The sequence below is a fragment of the Protomyctophum bolini genome, assembly GCF_963924005.1.
Source record: "Protomyctophum bolini genome assembly, chromosome: 15".
Lineage (NCBI taxonomy): Eukaryota > Metazoa > Chordata > Actinopteri > Myctophiformes > Myctophidae > Protomyctophum > Protomyctophum bolini.
Genome location: NC_137876.1, coordinates 6441828 through 6468350, shown reverse-complemented (window position 1 = coordinate 6468350; position 26523 = coordinate 6441828). Strand labels below are relative to the sequence as shown.

General features: G+C 42.1%; 1 protein-coding gene across 1 annotated transcript in view; it reads left to right on the top strand.

The window, feature by feature from the left end:
• tonsl (tonsoku-like, DNA repair protein) overlaps positions 1 to 21702 on the top strand; it is a 22942-nt gene extending 1240 nt beyond the window's left edge. Inside the window, exons 3-28 of the mRNA XM_080784842.1 lie at positions 163 to 305; positions 503 to 686; positions 1123 to 1252; positions 1606 to 1777; positions 1945 to 2059; positions 2182 to 2327; positions 2537 to 2689; positions 3161 to 3286; positions 3756 to 3957; positions 4263 to 4318; positions 4947 to 5036; positions 5300 to 5372; positions 5924 to 6087; positions 6758 to 6881; positions 8321 to 8556; positions 8863 to 9544; positions 10879 to 11066; positions 12610 to 12716; positions 12929 to 13085; positions 13487 to 13565; positions 13955 to 14262; positions 17048 to 17219; positions 18201 to 18376; positions 19723 to 19796; positions 20506 to 20639; positions 21227 to 21702. Of these exons, the coding sequence (XP_080640968.1) occupies positions 163 to 305; positions 503 to 686; positions 1123 to 1252; positions 1606 to 1777; positions 1945 to 2059; positions 2182 to 2327; positions 2537 to 2689; positions 3161 to 3286; positions 3756 to 3957; positions 4263 to 4318; positions 4947 to 5036; positions 5300 to 5372; positions 5924 to 6087; positions 6758 to 6881; positions 8321 to 8556; positions 8863 to 9544; positions 10879 to 11066; positions 12610 to 12716; positions 12929 to 13085; positions 13487 to 13565; positions 13955 to 14262; positions 17048 to 17219; positions 18201 to 18376; positions 19723 to 19796; positions 20506 to 20639; positions 21227 to 21420 (4385 nt within the window). The 3' untranslated portion in view covers positions 21421 to 21702. The remainder of the gene's footprint in view (positions 1 to 162; positions 306 to 502; positions 687 to 1122; positions 1253 to 1605; positions 1778 to 1944; positions 2060 to 2181; positions 2328 to 2536; positions 2690 to 3160; positions 3287 to 3755; positions 3958 to 4262; positions 4319 to 4946; positions 5037 to 5299; positions 5373 to 5923; positions 6088 to 6757; positions 6882 to 8320; positions 8557 to 8862; positions 9545 to 10878; positions 11067 to 12609; positions 12717 to 12928; positions 13086 to 13486; positions 13566 to 13954; positions 14263 to 17047; positions 17220 to 18200; positions 18377 to 19722; positions 19797 to 20505; positions 20640 to 21226) is intronic.
• Positions 21703 to 26523: the final 4821 nt, after the last annotated feature.

Here is a 26523-nt window from a genome sequence, read left to right as displayed (position 1 = left end):
AGTTTGCATGTCCAGTCTAGAGAGAATCAGTGAATATGGAAACGGTAATGGTAACCAACCACCACTATCCTGACTTTCCACGGAAAGCCTGGTGATGTGAGGTTAGCAAACTGTAACTATGAATGAATGATCCTGTGCAACACTGTCTGACTCCTGTCCCAGGGGATTATGAGGCTGCCATTGAGGAACACCAGCAGGAGTTGGTTCTCTCAGAGGCGCTAATCGATGTGATTGGAAGAGCTGTTGCCCATCGCAAAATAGGAGAATGCTTTGCTGAAATGGGAAACATTGACGCTGCTTTGAAGGCGAGTTAACATTTTGGAAATGTACTGTAGCTGTCAAACCGTATTGTCAGGTTATTACATGTGTACATGTAATAATGTGTATTACATTTGCTGTACAATGTCCCAAGCAGACCTGCAGTATGCCTTCTATATTCTGCAGAGAACACTTCAAGAATGCTTAGAATGTTCATGTCTGTGTTGATTCCATGTGTCTCCAGCACCAGAGATGTCACCTGGACCTGGCTCGCTCGGTCAGGGATCACGCTGAGGAGCAGAGAGCTTTGGCCACCATTGGTCGAACCTTCCTCTTTCGCTTTGAGTCAGACCAATCAAGGAGCAGTTTAGAGCAGGCAGAGGATGCATTCACAAAGAGCCAGAGGATTGTGGATGAGCGACTGGAAGGTGTGTTTGTGTGTAATCGTTTGTCCAGAAGGAGTCCTGCGAAGTGGCATGTTCAAGCTACAATGCAGGACTTATTTTAAGGAATAAATTAATGCATCTTACAGTACATGTTAAGCAATCTATATGGTAGAATAATTATGTTATTACAATATAACTAGTACATCTGCAGTTGCTAAGTCTCCTTACTCTTCCATTGAGACATTCTTCGTTAATTTTATTAAGTTATTTGAAGCAATGTCGTTTTTGTAGTTCAGACATTGCAATTACCTCTAATAAGACGGGAGGGAGAGACAGACAACAAACATAAAACTTAAAAGAGTGTAGCTTTAATACATTCAGTGACATTTTAAACTATTATTGGATTGCTTCTTTTTATTTTTAATTATTGTAATCATCACTAGGCTTATTCACTATACCCATACCTAATCTCTTATAGGAACTGTGCCAATCCGGGAACTGAGTGAGATGAAGGCACGTCTGTTCCTCAATCTTGGTTTGGTCTATGATCATCTGGGGCAACCCCAACGCTGCAGTGAATTCATCAAACGTAGTGTCTTCATCGCAGAGTAAGAGCATGCGTAACCACTTTCAGCCTGGCTGAAAGTTGTAACTTTCAGCGTGCAACTCATTCATACATTTAGGGCTCCATTTTCATCACCGCTAAACCGCCCTTATCCCTACGTTTTTTTTTGACTATTTTGCAAAACATTTTTGAATAGTTAAAATGGCCAGTCTACAAGCTCACAACGTGTTAATGTAGATTGGCTAGTTGAACTATTCAAAAATGTTTTGCAAAATAGTAAAAAGAAAAGGGCAAAGAAGTTTAGGGATAAGGGGTTTAGCAATGAGAAAAATGGAGCCCTAAGTTCCCACACTTTGCAATGCAACACTTTTGCAACACTTTTTTTTATTTTTATAGAAGGGACAAGTTACTGGAGGATCTTTACCGTGCCAACTTCAACCTGGGTATCATCTCTTTCCGCAACGGGAAGCATTCCAATGCTGTGCGCAGTCTGGAACAGGCCAAGGAGTGTGCAAGGAAGATTAAAGATAAGTTCAGTGAGAGCGAGTGCTTCCACTGCATTGGCAAGGTAAGAAAAAAACTAGGCTAGGAATATCACACACATTTAATAATTAACTTGCCAAATAAATATCCTACTGTGTAGTGTGTACTGTAGTGGTTTTGCTTAAAGTGGTTCCCTGAGTGGTTGAAATAGTTGTGTGTTTTGTTCCCACAATGATATGTGTGTGTCTGTAGGTCCAGTTGTCCCTGGGTGATTTTGCAGCAGCAAGATGTTCACTGAAGAAGGCCCTCCGGCTAGGCTCCCAGCAGGCTGTGGACAGACAGTCAGTGAAGAAGCTTTTTAAATATGGTGAGAGAGACATAATTGGATATAAGTTTATTTGATGAAATGTTTACTGTCCAACAATGTTGCTGGGCGCCCATTCATTTGTTCAGTAAGGACTCTGTTGTTGCACTGCAATAATTCCCCAGCGGACCGTGGCTGCCAGTTAGAAGAAGTGTTGGGGGAGGATCTGGGCCGGAGTTCCCATGAGGCTGTGGGGCTGGCAGAGCAGCTGGGAGATCTTTCTTGTAAGGTGGGCTGCTACAGTACAGCCCTTGATGCATACAGAGCTCAGGTGAGAGAAATGCTTATCAAACTGATTTGTTTCCGACACTAAATCCAATAATATTTGTTTTTAGTTTAGGACTTCTTGACGTAACCCTCAGTAAATATTTCCCCCAGACACTGGGATTGTAGTTTAATAAATGACAGAACGGTATAAAATCACAACTAAGTACTCATTCGCTGTCACGATAAATAACATGAAGGAATTTTTCTGCACAGCTGTCCAGCGCTGAGGCACTTGGAAAGCCAGCCAGAGAGCTGGCCGTCATCCATGTGTCCCTTGCTGCTACCTACACAGACCTGAGACAGCATGACAAGGCTATACATCATTACAGGCAGGAGCTGGCCTTACGACAGGGAAGCCCCACTGAGGTACAGTATGGGTTCAATATCTGGATTAGGCAGTATGAAGAGTTATACAGCTTCTTTGGATTCTCCTTTTCACTAGTAAACGCCACAAACAATACATAGATTTGAGTTGTGGTTATTGAATATGAATTGGATGGTGCAATTGAGTGAAATGAAAAGCGGGGATGGAGGGAAGAGGGGATAGAGGATGAAGGGCTGAGGGAGGAATGAAGGGATAAGGCTATGAAGGGGCTAAGAACGGATAAAGGGGTGAGGGAGGATGTCAGGATGGATGAGTGTGGGGATGAAGGGATTTTGCAAGAGGGACAACAGAGCACCCCAATGAGCTGTGTTCAATATCTGTATTATGAGGGTCTGAAATGCTTCTTTTGTATAGTGATAATTATTTTGGTGTGCTACACTTTTCATTCTTCACTCTCCATAGTACTCAATGATATGTAACCTTTCTTTCTTTTTTTCTTGTGTCTTTATCAGGAGTGTAGCACATGGCTGAACATTGCAGCATCCCAGGAGGAGAGTAGCCATATATTGGAGGATCTAGACAGCAGCTATAGCACCGCTCTATCCTTTGCCCAAAGAGCTGGTCAGCCCACACTACAGGTGAGGGTTTACGTTAACCAGAAGACTCTACTTCCTTTAGCCTTACTAATCTATCGATTTATTTTCTTAGTGATTATTCCATCGATTACTTTTCCATCTATTAATCAGATAATTGAGAACCATGTTCTGTACATCTTTTTTTCTAATTTATTTCATTCAACAAATCAAAATAATTATAATATATTGTTTTGTCTAAAGCAATTAGTATGATTAGCCACTTTATAATTATATTTATTTTAAACTAAAAAAGATAGCGGAAATAGTCAATCTACAAGCTCAAGCTAGGTCACAAACGTGTTGCATCGTGATGCGTTGCTAGCAATCTGAGCATGTGGATCTGCAAAAAAACTTCCCTCAAAGTAAATTTGTATTCAAATTGATTCAAATGTTATAATCGATTACTTTGTTTAGGTCAATTAACTGTTACACCCTTCACTACCCCTATCTCTCAACGTGCCACCAACTACAGAAGCGTGTGCTGAGGCTGTGGCTGGCCACTCAGAGACGTGCTGGCTCGGTCCAGGCCGATGACACCGAGGCCAGGCTGCAGGAGCTCTGTGCTTCAGAGGGCTGGAGGGCAGATGGGAGCGAGGGGGAGGAGGAGAATGAAGAGGAAGAGATGGACAACAGTGAAGCGTTGGTGGATAGTGACATCCAGCTGTCAGATTCAGGTGAGACTGCCATGTTAGACTTGTTGAAAGCACTCGAGGATACCTTTTTTTCTTTTCTGTAATACAATTTGGTCTTTGTATATTTGCTATTTAAAAAATAAATAAAAGAATGTATCCAAAATAAGGATACCTGTTTTAATGTGGTTAATTGTGCGTGTCTAAAGCAGGTGTATGAACCATAGCCCTCTTGTCTTTCTGTCATGTCTTAAGTTGTGGTAAGGTAAATTATTGGATTCCATTCCACTCATTGCTTCTGTGTTTAAGTCGTCACAATTGGCTTACGTACTAGTTCCTTTGGTTCCTAGATGACGATTTGGAGGGCTATGACAAGATGGTGTCCGGAAGGAGGACAGCAGGCAGGGTAAGAGTCCAGTCACTGATTCATCAGTGACTGGTAAACATTGTATACCGAATGTACTTCTGACTCATGAGGGAACATTGACAGCAAAATAAAGAACTCAAACATTGGCCAACGTAGGATTTACAGTCACGCAAGTCTTTCCCTTGAAAGAAATGGCATATTGTGGGTGATGTGGGACGGAAGTATGAATTAAGCCTCAATGTCAAGGCCACAAACTAAAGACTACATACTTCCCATAAGTTGTAATGTCACTTGGTATCTTTATTCTAGAGATGAGTCAGGTTGTTTGCTGGCACAATTTTATAAGTCTTACACCACTGGCTCTCATCGTTTGGTCCGGGGACCCCCAGGGGTCCTGGAGAGGGTTCCAGGGGTTCGTTCCTTAGATACATTATTTAATTGATAGGTATAGGTACCAAATGAACCGTTTCGAGTCTGTAAAACACTCAGGATTAGTTTAGATTGTGGTCCCAGTGATAAGAAATGTTATCAAATGGTGTGTGTGGCCAGATGCATATCAAACTGGGTGTCCTTGAAATGAAAAAGGTTGTGAATCACTGGCTCAAATCCCCCCACACCCTCCTTTTTTCCCCTCCTTTTCTCCCTCTTACTTCTGACTGCCCCCCAGTGGAACAAGAGGAATGACAAAGGAGAGACATCTCTCCATAGAGCTTGTATCGATGGCAACCTGAAACAAGCCCAGTATCTGGTGGAACAGGTGACCGAGCAATAAGTAACGTCGTAAATTATGTAACATTTTAAAGCATTCATGGTCAACTATTTTAGAGCTTAATGACATGCCTACAATAGGAACATCAGGTTCAAAGTGGTTACAGTTACCGTTCAAGTCATAATTGTAAACTTAAGTCATAATTGTACATTTAAGTGATAATTGGTTGTGGCGGCCATGTTTCCCACCCTCAGTTATGATGGCTGAACGTGGTTAATGTTGCCTCTTTTCCGTCTTCTAACTTATGCCAGGGTCACCCAGTCAACCCCAGGGACTACTGCGGTTGGACTCCACTGCATGAGGCCTGCAACCACGGCCACCATGGTATGCAATTCAACTTGGTTTTTGTCAGGTGAAACCTGACTAATGATCACTAATGAAATGTAGACGACATCGTCATCACTTAGTCATACTGACTAGCCTAGCCTGATTGGCTGCCACACGCTGCCTAAGCCAATGGGAGTGTAGTATGATTGCCTGCCTCCTAAGCTATGCCACACGCACCACGTAAGGGCCGATTTCCGCACCATAGCGAGCAAGCTTTACCACCGCAGCCTCGAAGCGACAAAGGCTGCACAACAAACCAGTCATTGAACCACACACACAACGTCGGAAAATTACGCAAGCAACGGCCGCGAGGTTGTGACACACAAACATACACGTTACTAAAATATTAATCATACTAATATGGGGGGGGGGGGGGGGGAGAGAACACAACGGAGACAAGAACACAACAGAGACAGCGCATCTTTCACCTGACAAATATCACTATATGATTATTTCTTGTTTTAAAGTTAAAACCGCAATGTAGTGAGATTTTGTGAGACCAACGCCTGACATGTTTATGTCTTGCTCTGTCTCTCTTTCTCCATCAGAGATTGTCGAGCTCCTGGTAGCACGTGGTGCTAATATCAATGACCCTGGAGGTCGCCAGTGTGAGGGGGTGACTCCTCTCCACGACGCGCTCGCTTGTGGACATTTCCAGGTGGCCAGGCTGCTGGTGGAAAGTGGGGCGTCTGTCACCGTGAGCAACTCCAAGGTGTGTGTTTTTGTACACAGAGAATGGGCTACTAGTAGTGAGGCGCTCGGGGGTAAAGTACCTGCCCACCACACCACGTCTTCGAGGGAGGGAAGCCAGGTGGGAAAGGCTCTAGCCGGACGGGTCCTCCCAGTAAGGGCTCCTCACTGGTAGCCTGGCTAATAACCCAGACTCAAATCACACTGTCTGCCGGCAGGCAATTGTTTTTTTGCCAACGGCTGATTCGGTCTGGTTTATTAACCAGGCTACCTCACTGGCAGGTGAGCCCAATAGAGTACAGCAGCAGTAGCAAGCAGTGGGAGGAATGAATTGCCATAATAATGAGTAATGACTAAATTGGGGTGCATAAAGGAGTCATAATAATTGCCTACTCTAAAAAGAAAAGAAAATAATGGCCTACTAGGGCTGCAGCAATCGATACATTTTTGGTTTTATCAATTGCATTTTGATTTATTGACTTGGAATATTGTGGAAGGAAAAGGTGTATTTCAATGAATCGGCGCACATAATTTCTGCTAATTCAGACTTATCTTTGTAGGTTAGTCTGATGAACCACTTCTACAAGCCCAACGCTTGTGCATCTGCTACTTTTTTGTGTAATAGATCCAATTGATTGGTTGCACCCCTATAAGCCATTTCTTTTTTTTTTTCTTCCTTTCCCTCCTCTCAGGGTGAGACTCCCTTACACTCTCTTCAACATTGGAAGAAAACGTACAGCAGAGAACTGGACCAGGAGACCAGGCAGGAGTGCTCAGCTACAGAGAGACTGCTGAGGAAGGCGCTGGCAGGGGGCGGTGAGGCTTCTGTGTCATTGTCTCATAAACCAATATGGCAGGAGACCAGCTTTTCTTTTGTAAAGATTTATTCTTTGACTTTTTAGTACCGTAGTAGGTAGACAGGAAATGGGGAGTGACACACGGCAAAGTCTGTCGGGATCGGGACTCGAACCTGCAACATGTTGTCGGGCTACATTGGAGCCTAGGGGTGCTATTTTCGCCAGTGCCTTACCTGTTACCTAATATTCTTTACCATTTTATTACTATTTTGAAAACATTTTAAAATTGTTCAGCTAGCCGATCTACATAGACACGTTGTGAGCTTGTAGATTGGATATTTGAACTATTCAAAAATGTTTTTCAAAATAGTAAAAAAGGCAAAGAAGTTTAAGGCACTGTCGAAAATATGGCCCTAGGTGCCCGGACCGCTAAGCAGACAGTATTTATTCTTGGATTCATCGCTATCAGCTGTACCCCATGATTTCTCAGAACAGCATTGCTAGTTGCATTAAGAGATGATCATATCATTACTGTTAGATTTAGATCACACTAACCTAACCAAGTTGCATGACACAAACCCATTCAAATGTGTAATTTCTAACTGCAGGGAATCCGTTAAAGCAGGGAATCCTTGACTCTATTTCCTCGCGTAGTGGATATTTATTCCTCACAAATGCAGCACTTTGCATCATCCAAATTCATCCTGGCTCTGCTCCATTTCACATAGCTCAAAGCCAAAATGTGCTGAAATATGCAAAGTAATATTTTCCTTAGAAAGTAGGTCAACAAGCGTTAGCATGTGTGGGCCAAACAGTGCTATGTGTACCACATAGCACATGCAAACTAGCTAAATGATTAGGGTACTTTCAACATGGGCTCTAATGCATGATAGCGAGTCCCTGGTTTGATTCCCAGCCGGCCGGAACATGTCGATTTCACTTTTACGAAGTAAACAATGCCCAGCTTGAAAGCACCTAATTTGGCAGAACGACAGCGTGATGTCACATGGCCAGTTAGGATAACGGATCCAGGTTTATCGACATAAACTCGACTCCGTCCCATCAATTCCACACACGCCACGGTGGAGATTTACCCAAACCACAAGGCTACCCAGTAACCATCACCATTCACCAGACATTTGGCTTAAAACGTGACTGTTTGTCTCCCGAACCAGTATACCAGTACTTTAAATTCTACATTCGGTTTTTGTTGCTGTTGTCTTTCTTTGTTGCCGTAGTCTTTCTTCACTACACTCACTCTCTCAAAGTCTAAACTTTATACCTAGCAAATAAAGTCTCAGAAAAATCCCCACAAAAAGAAAAGAATGTAACAGCATTTGGCTGCCCACCAACTATCCACACATACTTTGCCTGCTGTAATACTTGACAGGGAATACAGGGAATTGCACTGTGTCACATAATAATATAAACACATTTTGTGTTATCTGTCTACTACAGTTACAGTAGCTGCTGCTCCAGCTTCAGCCAAGCCATTTGATGCCCTGCAGGATAGCCAGCTGTTCGACGCTGAGAATTCAGAGCCTCTGCTACCCAGTGAGGGTCGTTCCGTAAACCGTGAATGGACCCGGCTGCCAGAAGAGAGCGCAGTACTGCCCAGCCCCACACCGAGGCAGTATAATGTCTCAGAACAGCGCCCTAGAGTCAGAGGGACGGGGGCTGCAGTTCTTTATGGGGTAAGCAGTTCAGTTACACAGTACTGTACTGACTAATGTTTTTCGCCTGTGATCACATACTCGCCACAAACAAATCGATTAAAAAGCCATCCATTTAACAATAATTGTGGTAACATGAAAAGATGACACATTACATTTTTCAATAATAAAATAGGAAATCAGAAGGCACTAACGATTCGGACCCAGAGAGAACATCAATCTGTCATCAATCATCAGATGCTCTGTAAAGATGTTTTGGCAGTTTTATCAGACTTGCAAGCTTTCTTTAGTCAGACACATTCAGATCATTATTTATTATCTCCTCAGAATTCCAGCAGCTCCTCAGATGACAGTGATTGTGCAGACAGTCCTCTCCGTCCTGTTCGGCCAAGGCAACGTTTCCCGGCAGTGCCGAGTCAAAAGGAAGCGCCTCCTTCCCAGGAAACCGCCTCGAAACACGACGGCACGAGCAGAGAAAGTATCAGGGAGGCTCCCGAGGCCTCCGTCTCGAATAGGGAGGAATACCACAGTGCCATCCGAAGGCTCAGGGAGGCTCCCGAGGCCTCCGTCTCGAATAGGGAGGAATACCACAGTGCCATCCGAAGGCTCAGGGAGGCTCCCGAGGCCTCCGTCTCGAATCGGGAGGAATACCACAGTGCCATCCGAAGGCTCAGGGAGGCTCCCGAGGCCTCCGTCTCGAATAGGGAGGAATACCACAGTGCCATCCGAAGGCTCGGCAGTGCCAAGACTCAACACTCTCAGAGTCTATTGCAGCCAATGTTCAGCAGCACCCCTGCAGTTTCATCCACTGGCATATCTGCCCTGATACCAGAGGAGGAGTATTTGATAGACGACTGGCTGGAGGATGATGTGGGGGACGCTCAGCCAAAGAAGAGGAGGAGGATCGGCTCGGAGCAGAATGGGATGAGGGCAGAGGGGGGCACTTCCATGACTCTTGCAGCCAGAGCCCCAAGCAGACACACTGCAAACTCGGCAGTAGCAAGCAGAGGTGAGCGTTCACTCAGAATGACCGCCAACTCGCCAAGCACACACACACCTACATCTGTGGAGCTGTTTAGTGAGTACAAAGGCGTCAGTCCCTTCTGAGGAAAGGTTAAAAAAAAAATATATATATATATATATGTATGTATAATATAGAATATGTTGTCAGTATCCCTCCACCCATGATGTTTGATGTTTTGTTTCCTTGTTTGATCTTCTCAGTGACTTAATTTCGTACACATACAGTATATCATGTTGCCTATTATGATATGCCCAATATAAAAGTATTAATCAATTATTTTATTAAATTCTCAATAACCTTTTAAATATTATTGATTAATTCGATTCATTTAATACTTTGATTAAATTTGGACTTAAACTGTCTATAGTACGGTACTCAGTTTTTCCTCACAAAATTACATATTGGTTATTTTATGTGTAACTTGCGTTCTCCTAACAGAACATTGAGAACACAGATGACAAACTTTCATTACACGTGACCTGGGAAAAACTGAATCCATTCTCTGGATCAAAATAGTAATCTCAGCAAGGCAGACGGATTCTCAGTTAACCCATTCTGACCGGGAACCCGTTTTGGTGTTAGCATCATGTTATGCTTTAGCTATTGAAAAATAGCAGATCTACAAGCTCATATCGCGCCACCGAGTGGCGCGATACGAGCTTGTAGGTCTGCTATTTTTGAAAAATTCGAAGAACGACTGAACATTTTTAGAATCTGATCTCAGGTCAGAATGGGTTAATCAGACCAGTGTGTGTCCAGTGGAAACCTCGTATGAATCTGATCTCAGGTCAGAATGGGTTAAAGTGGGTGACAATATTATCACAAGAAAGGACGACATTTCCTACCTAGGTTATTTCCTGTGATCATTTGGCTACCAATGTAATAAAAAAGGTGAACCAAAGATTCAAAAGAACGAGATTCAACACCAGAGGGAGTTCCACAAACCACGTTCAACCCAGATTCGGCTCAAACAAGGGGTTAAACTCATTACGCTCCTATGCCACTAAAATGTGGAATGCCCTACCAATAGTCGTTAAGAAATGTGAATCCCTAGACTCCTTCAAAAACTCTCTCAAAGAACACTTACCGGCGGCTGCAATTCGGAACTGGCCTCTGTAAAAACAAATGTTACAGGGCCTACCCCTCTATTTTTGAAAATGGAGGTCCCTGATTCATAAGTTTCAGTGCTTTTTCTGGTTTAATCCTCTTAGCAGATTTTGTATTGGAGTCTTGACCTGTACTTTCATTGAACTGTACTCATTCTAACGAACTGTTAATACAATTTTAAATCCATCAATCCTCCTCTGCTGTTTCTGCAGTCCCATCGTCCTCCAGCAGGGGTCTCTCTCTTAAAAACAATCGCCAAGTCAAGATGACTCAGTTGTCTGGAATGGTCCGGTTGGGGAGACGAGAGGTCACCAGATCACATAGCCCGACCATACCTGATGATGATGACTTTCCACCTTACACGCCCTCCCCGCCACCACCCCAAATATACACTATGCAGGTGAGAAGCTCTGAGAGATTTCATCTTCATGAAATAAAAAGGCAAATGTGTTATTAAAGTGCACATCCCTCCTCCACTTCCCTGTCAGTTACATTTGCCTCAGTGTATCCATTTCTTTAAGGCTTACATCTCCAATGATTTAGTAGTTCAAATACATTTGTGACAGTTGCATTGTCACCGTAGACTCATTATTTAGTGTGTTTAGCCTATTGTTTTTCATATTGCGAGCAGGAATATAAATTTGGTAACGATGAAAAGCTTAACCTACTGTTGAAACTTTAAAATTATCTTTGCATCTGAACAACCCAACTCTAATAATCATTGATTGTTATGTTATGTTATATTAGAGATGTGTAATTGTAAATCCAAAGAGGGGGTTCATAGCCTACAGGGAGGATAATATATTTACTTGATCCTTTTTATTATTCACAAGAAACTATGACACCACAGACCATACACATTATCAGTGTTTTGTACCTCTGGTAAAGTAAAAGCTTGGAGTGGCTGCAAGATCTAATATATTTTATCATTATCCATTGATGCATTGAGAGACCACATTTCTTTCTTTTTCTTTTACTTAAGTTTTTTATCCCACGATTTTGCAGACCATTTTTTCACCCAGTGTCAATTATCTAATGTAATCCTGGGCGCTACACTTCCTCTGCCAACCTGGGGGGGGGGGCAGTAGACTGACCTCATGCTTCCTTCTCTGCATGAGGAGTCCAAGCTGCTTCTTTTCACCCGCCAGGGGAGAGTTTCCCCGGCCGGACGTAGCGCGTGGAAGGAACACGTTATTCCGACCGGTTCCTTTCCCCGCTGCCTAGACCACATTTCTAACGCTCAGCCAGGAATCAGTCTCTGCCTAGCATGGAGAGATTACAGAGATATAGATATTGCAGCTGCAGGAAGTACATACTTTTATCTGTAGGTGTCCTACCAGATTCTACATTTGTCATTGGAAGAGTAGGGAGACCACTGCAGAGTATAGAGAATATAGATTGGTGAAAATATCAATTTATTGATTTAAATAAGTTACAGCTTGAACAAGCGGCTGGCTGGCTGGCTGTAGCTGCAGCACCAATATCATGGGCTTCATTACTGGAATGTCATTTGTCAAGAGTCTGTACCTCATTCTTGATTACATCAGACAGTGATGATGAATGTGGTGAAATATGAGATTAATTTCTGGTCATTCATTTCTGTACATCACTGGTGCAGTTTTCTCCAGCACTGTGTGACAATGTTCAAGGTTCAATGTCTATTAATGTCCCAAGAAGGGCAATTAAATTTACAGCAAGAGTAGTGGTTTAAAACATACAAATATATAATATAAATATAATACAAACAATACAGGACAACAACAGACATGAGACACCATAGCATAATAAGCAGAGGTCTGGACGCATCTAGTGCAAGTATAGAATCAAAGGCTAAACAAGGCTATGTAATGTATGTTACATGCTTTTACTTGCACAAAACAAGGCCAGTTGAAAAGTGTGTGTGTGTGTGTGTGTGTGTGTGTGTGTGTGTGTGTGTGTGGTAGGTTCCAGCTCCAACATTGGTTACTCCAATGGCCACATCAATGCCTCCTCCTATCAGAATGAGGGTCAGGGTTCAAGAAGATGTGTTTCTTATTCCTGTTCCACAAAGGTTGGTATAATTCTGTCTCCATGACTTGCACTTAGTTGGTTCTCAGAAACACACCTGTGAAATCAATATTTTTGCCGCATTCTATACTTTTACCACAAAGACAGTATTGAACTAAAGACACAAATGTTTGATTTTGATAGGACTGGTTTTAATATCAATATACGAGGAGCGTAGGAGTGTGTATGTTGTTATCCTATTCCATTGTTTTCCAGTGAGGCAGACTCTTGCACTGTGGCGTGGCTGTGTGAGCAGGCAGCCCAGAGGTTCTACCAGAAGTGTGGCCTCCAGCCTCGCCTCTCCCTGCAGAAAGAAGGTGCTCTTCTCTCCCCTCAGGACCTTCTGTTGGCTGTCCTGCACACCAATGAAGAGGTGAGTCCAATACGGTTTGACAGGACAAAGTCATGCGTGTTTGGACGTGTGTCAATCACCTGTTTACAAAAGGCACAGTACAATGGCACCAAATAACTTGGCTAACCTGGCACTGTTGGACAATGGACAACATTAAGATGATTAAGATTATCAATCAAATACCAACGCTCACTCACTCTGATTAACGGAGAGATAAGTTGATGTTACTGTCACTGGCTAATATTACAAATCAATACAATAATATTTTCCTATGGTTTAAAATGAGTGCGAACGGGTGATGGCGGTAATTTCATAAGAATATGATTCCTTTTACATTCATTTTGAATTTTGATCAAACTTTCTTGAATTTTGAAGTGAAGAATACATTTTCTTTCTTTCTTTTTTAATTCTCTAATGTTCAGGTCCTGGCTGAAGTGTGCTCTTGGGTACTTCCTCCTCTTCCTGAGCGCTACAAGAAGGCCTGTCACAGCCTGGCAGTAGGTGAGGAACACACACACACACACACACACACAGAAGACATCACATCACATTTCAAGTAAGATTGATAATACTCTGCTGTGCAGGCACGTTTCTGCCTTACTATTCGTTTGAGTACATAAACATTTTAGCATGGCGTTGAAACTAGATGTGAAATTGCATATCTACAAGCTCACTATGCAATGCACACTATGCAGTGTGACATGTGAGCTTGTAGATCTGCTTTTGTTAGGTGCACTAAGTATACTAAACCTCCTAAACCTAACTTCCAAATGCCTAATCCTAACTCCTACCTGAATCTTTGCCTAATTGTATTTCTAACCCCAAAATTCTCTTGTGAGGAGAAATATGGACTATTTCATGACCCGTGATGTGTCTGTTCATTCCGGCAGATGAGAACAAGCGTGTGTCGCGTCTGTGCGAGGTGCAGGACGGAAGCCCCTCTGTGTCGGTGTGTGGCCTGGGCCTTCCCGCAGCGTCCCTCAACCCTCTGCTGCGGGCCCTCAAACTGCAGGACAGCCTCACCGAGCTGCGTCTGTCTGGCAACCGGCTCGGCGACGACCTCCTCTCTGAACTGGCCGACACCGTGGTCACCATGCCTCGACTCCGCCTACTAGACGTTTCTTCCAATCACATCACGGGAGAGGGGCTGCAGAAAGCAGTGGATGTCTTAAAAGGGCGTACCTGCCCTCCGTTTCCGGTACGGTCACTCATGGCTGTATGAGTTTTTATTTTTTATTTTTTCCTCCTTCATTGAATGTTGGCGTGAGATGAGGCAGTAACGGGGCGGCCTTAGGCATCTGGAGGCCCGTTTCATGACCAAATGAGGCCCCCATATATATATACATATAAATATATACATAAATACAGGCGTATTGACACATAGTTTTGACTGTTCAATATCAACAACACCTCTCCTCATCTTGTCGTCCCCTCACAATAAAGTGTCTCCCATGCTGCACATTTTGCCCAGGTTATTAATTAACAGGAAATGGGTATAACTTTAACATTGTGGGAGAGCGCAAGGCAGCGAGTGGGTGAGAGAGAGAGGGCCAAGGGTGGTGGGGGGGTTGAATGACGTCCGGCGGTCAGTCGTAGCTCGGAGGCCCCCTTGAGGTTGGAGGCCCGTTTCAATTGAAACTGGTGAAACATAGCAAAGGCCTCCTATGAGGCAGTTGATGACAAAGCTGCACAATGAGGAGTTCTACAGCTAGATTAGTTATTGAATATCCACACAGTCAATATGCATAGTGTACCATGTCTAACAAACTTCCATTGATTTTCCAGATGCTTATGTATTTAGCTTTTTGACACATTTATTTATTCCCTATGGCGGTATGGACTAAATGAGTGTGGTTTCTCATTACCACTTGGTGCCATGACACACATTTCACAGGATATATTTCCACATACACTGCAGCTGTGTTTCCGCGGTCAGGTTCTTAGAACCTACTGTAATAATTGTGGCCCTGGTCAGCCGGTACTGTAGTAGCACTGAGCAAGCAGTGCTGTTGCTCTGGAATGGTCAAGCTGAAGTGACGCTTGCACAACAACGTGGCTTACAGGAGGCTAGTGGTCTTTAGAGGGTGAGGGTGTGTGTGTGTGTGTGTGTGTGTCTGGAACTAAATTCACAAACTGCTCTTCTGATGAGCACCACATTGCTTGTATGTGCTGCCAGTTGGCCAAGGAGGAAGTACCTCCACCAATGTTAACATAAGTTTTATACTCTTGTATTTAAGTCGATGGGGCTCTAATCGGATTGAAACATTGACCAAATTTGGAGGCATACAGTACGTCACAGATACAGTTTAAGATGACTGACGTCGCAGTGTATCCTGAAATCCATATTTCAGGATACAGGCGCCAGCCCCTCCTATGCACAGCTTTGTGTGTGAGGCCGTAATGTGCTCATCTGATTGGCTGTGATGTATCATGATAAGAGCACCTCTCATTTCACACGTGTGATTTTTGAGGGGTGCTAGCTAGCCCCTCCTATGCCCAGCTTTGTGTGTTTGCGTGTAGCCCATAGCGATGATTTTATTGGCTGAGCACCGGAATGTGAGGATAAAAAATGAGCACAGAAAGTGAGGACGCCAAAAGTGATTGGCTGGAATGTGACGATGTATGATGATAAGAGCGCCCCTCACTTCACGTGAGGGTGATTTCTTACAAACCGGCAAAATGGCTCCGCGAAATCAAACTATCCTAACCTCACACTCACAGCATGTTGGATAAATGAAGAGGTAGATTGCACTCATTTGTGTCATTCAGCGAGAGCTGAACTCGACTGCAATTTGCATTGAGCACACAGCCAAACAGTCATGAGAAACTATAACGACAAATGACCACAGACCACAACAGGCCTGAGTGGTGCAAACTGGAAAATGAAATGAAATAGTTTAACATGCGTTGGCACCAACAAGGTGGAACTGTGATCTTTTAGTGACTTCCCCTCCTTGTTTACTGCTGAGATGTGACACACATTGTGGTGAGCTTAGGTGTCGGTAGCTCCTTTTCTGCTTTCAGTTTAATGTGTTTCATTGGGTCAAAGTTTAGTGTGTGTCATTATGTTTTTTCAGCTACTTTAGAATGCTAGCTAGACTTTGACAGAAATTAAGTGGGTTATACCACTTTAGCATGGTCTACTTATTTGGGAAAAAAACATATTTTATGTCACCCTGACTAGCCAAGTGAAGGGTGCTATGACGTTTATCCATTTTATGTTGTATTTTGTGAAATGTATTCATAGGCTATAATTGTAAATATATAAAACTCTACCGGCAAGCGGCTACAGCTGTCAAAAGGCACTAGACTAGCTGTTGTGCATGCCGCTTCTGATTCACCGGCATGATGCAACACATGGAGGCGACTTATTCTGTGCCAAAGCCAAAGGGCAGGGGTTGTATTTGTAAATGAAAAGTCCAACCTTTTCAAAATAAATGGATCTCAGTATATAGAGGATCCACATAGAAACGATATGGCTCCATTGTGGACCTCGGTCTTGTAGATCTCGGATTTCATGTGACCGGCCTATGACTGCTTGTGACATCAGTTACAACAATGTAACATGTTCGCCCCATCGGCTTCACTGAGCCTCAGCTGAGCTTTGCACCACGTTTGTACCTCTACGCCTATATTTGTGGTGGCGTGTGAGAAAATTGGGACGAGCTTGAGACGTGTCAACAACTAAATTACTTGGGAGAATTGCACATTGAACGGGTGGGCATGTATTCATGAGTAGGCCCTTTTGGCTAGTTGGGCTGCAACATTTAGAGACAAACATGTACAGGTGGCATCCATTTCATTAAACAATTTGACTTATTTTGAAAAGCAGCTCGTGAGAATTGTTCTGTAAAGTACGATATTATATTGTATATTGTTATGAATTTTAATTTGAGCTGGCAGTATCATTCTTTCTCAGCATCTCTGTGTTGCTCATTTAATTACTTATTTTCCCCTGATGTTTTTTTTCCTATAATGCTCAGTATTTGGAGGAACTGGACCTTGGCATGAACCCACTTGGCGATGGTGTGTCTGAATGTCTGTCCTGTCTGCTGAACTACTGCCCCCTGCTGGCTAAGCTGTCCCTCCAGGCCTGTGGCCTGACGGCTCGGTTCCTGCAGCAGCATCGTCTACTGCTCGCCCGTGCCTTGGCAGGTGAGTCTTAGCGAGGGGCGAGGCCATTGAAAAGCCCACATATAGGATTTATTTTGACACTTTGCTGCACATTCTCTTTTCTAACTTCTAACTTTTTTTTCCAAAATTTCAAAAAACATGGGCTATAACCCATCGTTTTTGTCAAATTGCGGAATTGCCGTACGATATGGGCTATAGCCCATGGTCCAAAATAATGAGAAACGAGGCTAACTTTTTTTTTCAAAATTTCAAAAAACATGGGCTATAACCCATCGTTTTGGTCATTTCGTCATTTTTTTCAAATCCTCAAAAATGATGAAAAACGGCGCGCTATAGTATGCCGTACGATATGGGCTATAGCCCATGGTCCAAAATGATGAGAAACGAGGCTAACTTTTTTTTTTCAAAATTTCAAAAAACATGGGCTATAACCCATCGTTTTTTTCATTTTTTCATTTTTTTCAAATCCTAAAAAATGATGAAAAACGGCGCGCTATAGTATGCCGTACGATATGGGCTATAGCCCATGGTCCAAAATGATGAGAAACGAGGCTAACTTTTTTTTTCAAAATTTCAAAAAACATGGGCTATAACCCATCGTTTTTGTCAAATTGCGGAAATTGCGGATTTTTTTTTTCATTTTTCCCAAATCCTCAAAAATGATGAAAAACGGCGCGCTTTAGTATGCCGTACGATATGGGCTATAGCCCATGGTCCAAAATGATGAGAAACGAGGCTAACGTTTTTTTTTTTTTTTTTGTAAAAACATGGGCTATAACCCATCGTTTTTGTACTTGTATTCTACTACTAATCATTTCAAGCTTGAATGAAACATCCTTTACATTGCCAATGAATAGGCTAAACCACTGTGCTAGGTTATCAAAGACATTATATAATGACTCAAAAGTACCCAATATTGTAAACAATTGATTTTCACCCTAATTTGCAGAAACATAAACACATGCACACTGCGATAGAAATAACAATCTTTCCTCCTGACAGGCACAGGTCACTTGAAACAGGTGTGTCTATCCCATAATGCCCTGGGCTCCACGGGCTTTGAGCTGGTGCTGAAAACACTGCCCCTCTTTTGTCTCACGCATCTGGACCTGTCTGCTGTTCGATCTGGGCCTGGTGATCACCCTGCACTGGAACACCTCACTAAAACGTTCTCCCAGGTATACAGAGACACACTGGAACACCTCACTAAAACGTTCTCCCAGGTATAGACCGATTCCGTAGCGGGTCTCATGGTCGCAGCCTACGTATTTCCTGTAGGTGGACTCGACGTAGCTGCGGGGTTTAAACCCTCACCAGGCGCACCTCTTCCACTACAGTGAACGGCAGAGTGACTGATGTTAGTTTGCCTCAAACTTTACTCTTTTACCTGCTATTTTTACTAACACTAACATTACAAAGATGTCCAAAACATCGAGATGAACCTGTGTAGTTTATGGCTGCTCCATCAGTAGTGGCAACATAAAAAATAAATAAATACGGAATGTCAAAATATCCGCCGTGATGGCTGAGACCAGAGCCATTGAGTAATGTTTGAGACAAAGCAGTGAAAGGTCCTGAAAGATACATAATGTCAGTCTTGCATACCCAATCTTTCTGTTTTATGAACACAAGGCTGCTGTATTTTATACCTCATACTAAGCATTTAAAGTATGAGGTATAAAGTACAGCAGCCTTGTGTTAATAAAACAGAAAGATTTGGTATTGGGTAAGACTGGCGTTATGTATCTTTCACTGCTTCGTCTCAACCATTACTCAATGGCTCTGATCTCAGCCACCGCGGTGGATATTAGACATTCAGTTTTTTTTTTTTTTTTAATGTTGCCACTACTGTTGGAGCAGCCATAAACTACCCAGGTTCATCTCGATGTTCTGGGCATCTTTGTAATGTTAGTGTTAGTAAAAAAGCAGGTGAAGGAGTAAAGTTTGAGGCAAACCAACATCAGTCACTCTGCCGTTCACTGTAGTGGAAGAGATGCGCCTGGTGATGGTTTAAACCCCGCAGCTACGTCGAGTCCGCCTACAGGAAATACGTAGGCTGCGACCATGAGACCCCGCTACGGAATCGGTCTATACAGAGACACACTGGAACACCTCACTAAAATGTTCTCCAAGGTATACAGAGACACACTGGAACACCTCAGGAAAGTCTTCTGTGTGTACAGAGTGACACATGTTTTACACACACACATGCACATATCCACAATGAGTTGTACACTGCATCGGAAAACACTCTATGATCATGGCTCAGTATAAGCAAGATTAATTACATCCAAGTGTTAACTAGTAATGGAAATGGGTTTACATGATATGCATGAATCATTACATGAATGTTACACTGTACCGGCTATACTTCTGTGTTTTATTTCTGCTGTATGTTTCTGCAACTGTAAGTTGAGTCACTGACAGCGACTGAGATTATTTCTCATTCTGCATGCAGTGGATATTCATGATCCAGGTACGTATACTGTATGCAAGTGCTAATCAGCCATTGTTTCACTTGCAGGAAGAATGCATGCTGACCCACTTGAGCTTGGCAGGAAATGGTCTGACTGACACCAGTGTCGCCACACTGGCCAGGTGCGTTTTGTCTATAGGTCTGTATGTACAGTAGGTACAGTACTGTAATCCTCACGGGGATTCTAACGCTAACCCTATAATCCTTCACGGGGATCCTACACTGGGGACGGAACGGCACCGTACCGCGGGTGGAGTGGAACAGAAGCAGCTGCTAGGTAGCTGCACCGGGTGCAGTTTAGACAGTTTTTTGGTTTAGACTAGTCATTGGTTAGACCAGTCATTAGTCCTACAACTACAACCTATCTCAAACCCTCACCCTAAACCTAACCTCCCACGGGGCAGCACACCTAAACCTAACCTTAACCCATGTCTAACCAATGACTAGTCTAAACTAAGTATGCACCCCCATAACCCCCACGGACAAAAAGGATTCACGCTTACGCCCAAACTGCGCACCGCACACACGCTCGGTGTTGCCGGGTTCCATTGATTATAATGGCAGCGTACTGTTGCAGAACCCCCGGACTCCGCTCCGTTTCAATTCTGCACCAATTACGTCCCCAGTCCGCCCAGTGTACTAGTGTAGCCCGGCCATAAGTCTCCAAATTAATTTCAGTAAAATAATTGCACTTTAGCAGAGTCATGCAAGAGTCCTGATTAATTGTTCCATTGTACCAGGAAGATGGACTAAAATTGACACAGACCCAACAGAGCCTTTTATTTTCTACTGTTAACTACATTTTTATTACGCTCTTGTCTGTCCCTCCAGGTGTCTTCCCGTCTGTACGTCTCTTGTGTCTTTGAACCTGTCAGGAAATCCATCTGTGACGTCAGCAGGTCTCAACAGCATTTTAATGGCTCTTGGTGAAGCACGTCGACCCTTGACCCATCTAAACCTTCAAGGTACTTTCTTCAATTCAATTTGAAGATTTGGTGGGTTTCTTTTGTGCTGGTGAAGGTTCCAGGAAAGAGAGTGTGTGTGTGTGTCTTCTTTTTTCAGTTTCTCGTAACTTCAGCTGCACATGCAAGGAGGGACAGTGTATTATTAAACACATGGGGGGTGGGGGGCGCTGGGGGACACGTGTGTTCATGTGGCTAACACCATTCATATCCTGTGTTCATTGTTCTAGGCAAGGGCTTCTGTAAAAGCGTAACTTTTCAGTTTCTCGTAACGTCATGCAAGGACAGTCCATTATTGTCCCTTATTAGTGATACCTTTCTAGGCTTGGATACTTTGAATTCGACACATAAAGTTCAATTGAATACACATAAAAGGGCATAAATAGGCTGTGCAGTCCAAACTAAGGCTGCGAAGGTTCATTAGACTTTCATGTCGATTCGTTGATGGGAGGAAAGGAAACTTCTTTCTTGGTCATCAATTAGAATAATTGCTAAGAAAATAATCGATAGTTGCAGCTTTAGACTACAAAAATGTTTTGTACACGGTATGATTTCCTTGCCTGTTCCTTCCTATACCTGTTCCCATCTAGGGTGCCAAATATCTGGTCCCTGGAACAGTGCAAGCCTGGGTGATTTGTCAGAACAGGTCAGGGACCTCCGACTCTGCTCCCAGGGTCTCAATAAACTTGATCGCCAGGCCTTACATGAATGCTGGGACCGTGGACATTCGCAAGGATCCTTCCTTGACCGCAACACCAAGTGCCTCCTCTCTGCGGCCCCATGATTGTAAGGAAACTTTCAGTAGAATGCGGTGACCCTAAAATATTCATTATTTTCACCTCTTTGTCATCACAGAATCTTGATCAGCAGGACACCTGTAATGTCACAGATAATAGAGACGCGTGTTTTGTTTTAGATAGGGGTTCTTTTGCAGTGTTGCTGCACGGACTCCATGATTTCGTCATTACTTGACTGAGATGGGACAATGAAACATCTTGTGAAACGGCATCGAATGACAGTCTGTAACATGTGTTAATGTATTTATATAATATATGTATGTTATATGTGGATCCATGCATGCGATTTCAGGTTCTTTTGTCTATTCTGATAGCTTATGGTTTTTTTCTATAAAGAGGAAATTGATTAAAGTGTTCTTTAATCAATACTGTATGTAGTTTGGTCATTTGAAGTTCAGATGATATTTTGCCATTTCTTCTCACTGGGTACACGTTTCATGAAACTAGTTACTCACAACATCCACATCCTTTAGCGGAAGCGTGCCGTGGTTTGTGGTTCTCATTTTTTGTTTCGGTTTTTAGAGACCCCTATTTTGTGGCAGCGCGGTTGCTTCATTGTACATAAGTGAGGGAAGTAGAATATATTTTTAATGCATGTAGGCCGTGCAAGATTCACATTAATGACCGTTACAAAGTTAATATATGAAGAAAGTTTAACTGGATGCCACAATGAACTGTTCACATGATTACAGATTACATTTTAGGCATTTAGCAGACGTTCTTATCCAGTACGATGAAGGTGCGACTTCATATAGTAAGTTCCATGAGAACCTAGTCAACCAGCAACATGAACGGGGAATAAAATGAATGATTAACCAAAATCAGAGATTTTCTTAGTACCCAGAAATATCCGTGGCGTACTAGTACCTGAGAAACACTGCTGTAGATCTGTAGTTTTCAACCACTGATTTGAAAAGGGTGCTGTAGTAGATACTCCACATTACTTTACCTTGAGTGTATTCCAGTGGGAAACCATGTCGGATCCTTTCTTCTGCAATTTGGCAACCCAATGGCAACTTTTTTCCCCTTTGAATTTCTAGCGCAGCGCTTGGATCTGTTTAGTTTTTTCTAGACTTATTCCGCTGGGCCGCTGGGTAACAGGTCATCTCGCCCGGTTGGGTGACCTACCTACGCAGCATTCACACTACCACAACATCTGCCAACTGGTCCCAAGTGCACATCCGGGACCATCGTGTGAATCTGCCAAATTGTCTTTCTTTTGCCGTATGGGTCTAATTGAAAAAAAATTACGAAATGACTAAAACGATGGGTTATAGCCCATGTTTTTTGAAATTTTGGGAAAAAAAGTTAGCCTCGTTTCTCATCATTTTGGACCATGGGCTATAGCCCATATCGTACGGCATACTATAGCGCGCCGTTTTTCATCATTTTTGAGGATTTTAAAAAAATGACGAAATGACCAAAACGATGGGTTATAGCCCATGTTTTTTTTAAATTAAAAAAAAAATAGTTAGCCTCGTTTCTCATCATTTTGGACCATGGGCTATAGCCCATATCGTACGGCATACTATAGCGTGCCGTTTTTCATCATTTTTGAGGATTTGAAAAAAATGACGAAATGACAAAAACGATGGGTTATAGCCCATGTTTTTTGAAATTTTGAAAAAAAAAGTTAGCCTCGTTTCTCATCATTTTGGACCATGGGCTATAGCCCATATCGTACGGCATACTATAGCGCGCCGTTTTTCATCATTTTTGAGGATTTGAAAAAAATGACGAAATGACAAAAACGATGGGTTATAGCCCATGTTTTTTGAAATTTTGAAAAAAAAAGTTAGCCTCGTTTCTCATCATTTTGGACCATGGGCTATAGCCCATATCGTACGGCATACTATAGCGCGCCGTTTTTCATCATTTTTGAGGATTTGAAAAAAATGACGAAATGACAAAAACGATGGGTTATAGCCCATGTTTTTTGAAATTTTGAAAAAAAAAGTTAGCCTCGTTTCTCATCATTTTGGACCATGGGCTATAGCCCATATCGTACGGCATACTATAGCGCGCCGTTTTTCATCATTTTTGAGGATTTGAAAAAAATGACGAAATGACAAAAACGATGGGTTATAGCCCATGTTTTTTGAAATTTTGAAAAAAAAAGTTAGCCTCGTTTCTCATCATTTTGGACCATGGGCTATAGCCCATATCGTACGGCATACTATAGCGCGCCGTTTTTCATCATTTTTGAGGATTTGAAAAAAATTACGAAATGACAAAAACGATGGGTTATAGCCCATGTTTTTTGAAATTTTGAAAAAAAAAGTTAGCCTCGTTTCTCATCATTTTGGACCATGGGCTATAGCCCATATCGTACGGCATACTATAGCGCGCCGTTTTTCATCATTTTTGAGGATTTGAAAAAAATTACGAAATGACAAAAACGATGGGTTATAGCCCATGTTTTTTGAAATTTTGAAAAAAAGAGTTAGCCTCGTTTCTCATCATTTTGGACCATGGGCTATAGCCCATATCGTACGGCATACTATAGCGCGCCGTTTTTCATCATTTTTGAGGATTTGAAAAAAATGACGAAATGACAAAAACGATGGGTTATAGCCCATGTTTTTTGAAATTTTGAAAAAAAAAGTTAGCCTCGTTTCTCATCATTTTGGACCATGGGCTATAGCCCATATCGTACGGCATACTATAGCGCGCCGTTTTTCATCATTTTTGAGGATTTGAAAAAAATGACGAAATGACAAAAACGATGGGTTATAGCCCATGTTTTTTGAAATTTTGAAAAAAAAAGTTAGCCTCGTTTCTCATCATTTTGGACCATGGGCTATAGCCCATATCGTACGGCATACTATAGCGCGCTGTTTTTCATCATTTTTGAGGATTTGAAAAAAATGACGAAATGACAAAAACGATGGGTTATAGCCCATGTTTTTTGAAATTTTGAAAAAAAAAGTTAGCCTCGTTTCTCATCATTTTGGACCATGGGCTATAGCCCATATCGTACGGCATACTATAGCGCGCCGTTTTTCATCATTTTTGAGGATTTGAAAAAAATGACGAAATGACAAAAACGATGGGTTATAGCCCATGTTTTTTGAAATTTTGAAAAAAAAAGTTAGCCTCGTTTCTCATCATTTTGGACCATGGGCTATAGCCCATATCGTACGGCATACTATAGCGCGCCGTTTTTCATCATTTTTGAGGATTTGAAAAAAATGACGAAATGACAAAAACGATGGGTTATAGCCCATGTTTTTTGAAATTTTGAAAAAAAAAGTTAGCCTCGTTTCTCATCATTTTGGACCGTGGGCTATAGCCCATATCGTACGGCATACTATAGCGCGCCGTTTTTCATCATTTTTGAGGATTTGAAAAAAAAGAAAAAAAACGATGGGTTATAGCCCATGTTTTTTGAAATTTTGAAGAAAATTTGAATCCTCGTTTTTCATCATTTTTGACCATCCTACTGAGCAATAGCCGGCTATTAGACGTGTGTCTAAAGATGGGATAAAAAACGTCTAAAAGTAGACGTCTAAAACACGTCTATTTTTAGACTTTTAGAAAAAAAAATTACCCTCGTTTTTCATCATTTTGGACCATGGGCTATAGCCCATATCGTACGGCATACTATAGCGTGCCGTTTTTCATCATTTTTGAGGATTTGAAAAAAATGACGAAATGACAAAAACGATGGGTTATAGCCCATGTTTTTTGAAATTTTGAAAAAAAAAGTTAGCCTCGTTTCTCATCATTTTGGACCATGGGCTATAGCCCATATCGTACGGCATACTATAGCGCGCCGTTTTTCATCATTTTTGAGGATTTGAAAAAAATGACGAAATGACAAAAACGATGGGTTATAGCCCATGTTTTTGAAATTTTGAAAAAAAAAAGTTAGCCTCGTTTCTCATCATTTTGGACCATGGGCTATAGCCCATATCGTACGGCATACTATAGCGCGCCGTTTTTCATCATTTTTGAGGATTTAAAAAAAATGACGAAATGACCAAAACGATGGGTTATAGCCCATGTTTTTTGAAATTTTGAAAAAGAAAGTTAGCCTCGTTTCTCATCATTTTGGACCGTGGGCTATAGCCCATATCGTACGGCATACTATAGCGCGCAGTTTTTCATCATTTTTGAGGATTTGAAAAAAATGACGAAATGACAAAAACGATGGGTTATAGCCCATGTTTTTTGAAATTTTTGGAAAAAAAGTTAGCCTCGTTTCTCATCATTTTGGACCGTGGGCTATAGCCCATATCGTACGGCATACTATAGCGCGCAGTTTTTCATCATTTTTGAGGATTTGAAAAAAATGACGAAATGACAAAAACGATGGGTTATAGCCCATGTTTTTTGAAATTTTGAAAAAAAACGTTAGCCTCGTTTCTCATCATTTTGGACCGTGGGCTATAGCCCATATCGTACGGCATACTATAGCGCGCCGTTTTTCATCATTTTTGAGGATTTGAAAAAAATGACGAAATGACAAAAACGATGGGTTATAGCCCATGTTTTTTGAAATTTTGAAAAAAAAAGTTAGCCTCGTTTCTCATCATTTTGGACCATGGGCTATAGCCCATATCGTACGGCATACTATAGCGCGCCGTTTTTCATCATTTTTGAGGATTTGAAAAAAATGACGAAATGACAAAAACGATGGGTTATAGCCCAAATGTTTTTTGAAATTTTGAAAAAAAAAGTTAGCCTCGTTTCTCATCATTTTGGACCATGGGCTATAGCCCATATCGTACGGCATACTATAGCGCGCCGTTTTTCATCATTTTTGAGGATTTGAAAAAAATGACGAAATGACAAAAACGATGGGTTATAGCCCATGTTTTTTGAAATTTTGAAAAAAAAAGTTAGCCTCGTTTCTCATCATTTTGGACCATGGGCTATAGCCCATATCGTACGGCATACTATAGCGCGCCGTTTTTCATCATTTTTGAGGATTTGAAAAAAATGACGAAATGACAAAAACGATGGGTTACAGCCCATGTTTTTTGAAATTTTGAAAAAAAAAAGTTAGCCTCGTTTCTCATCATGTTGGACCATGGGCTATAGCCCATATCGTACGGCATACTATAGCGCGCCGTTTTTCATCATTT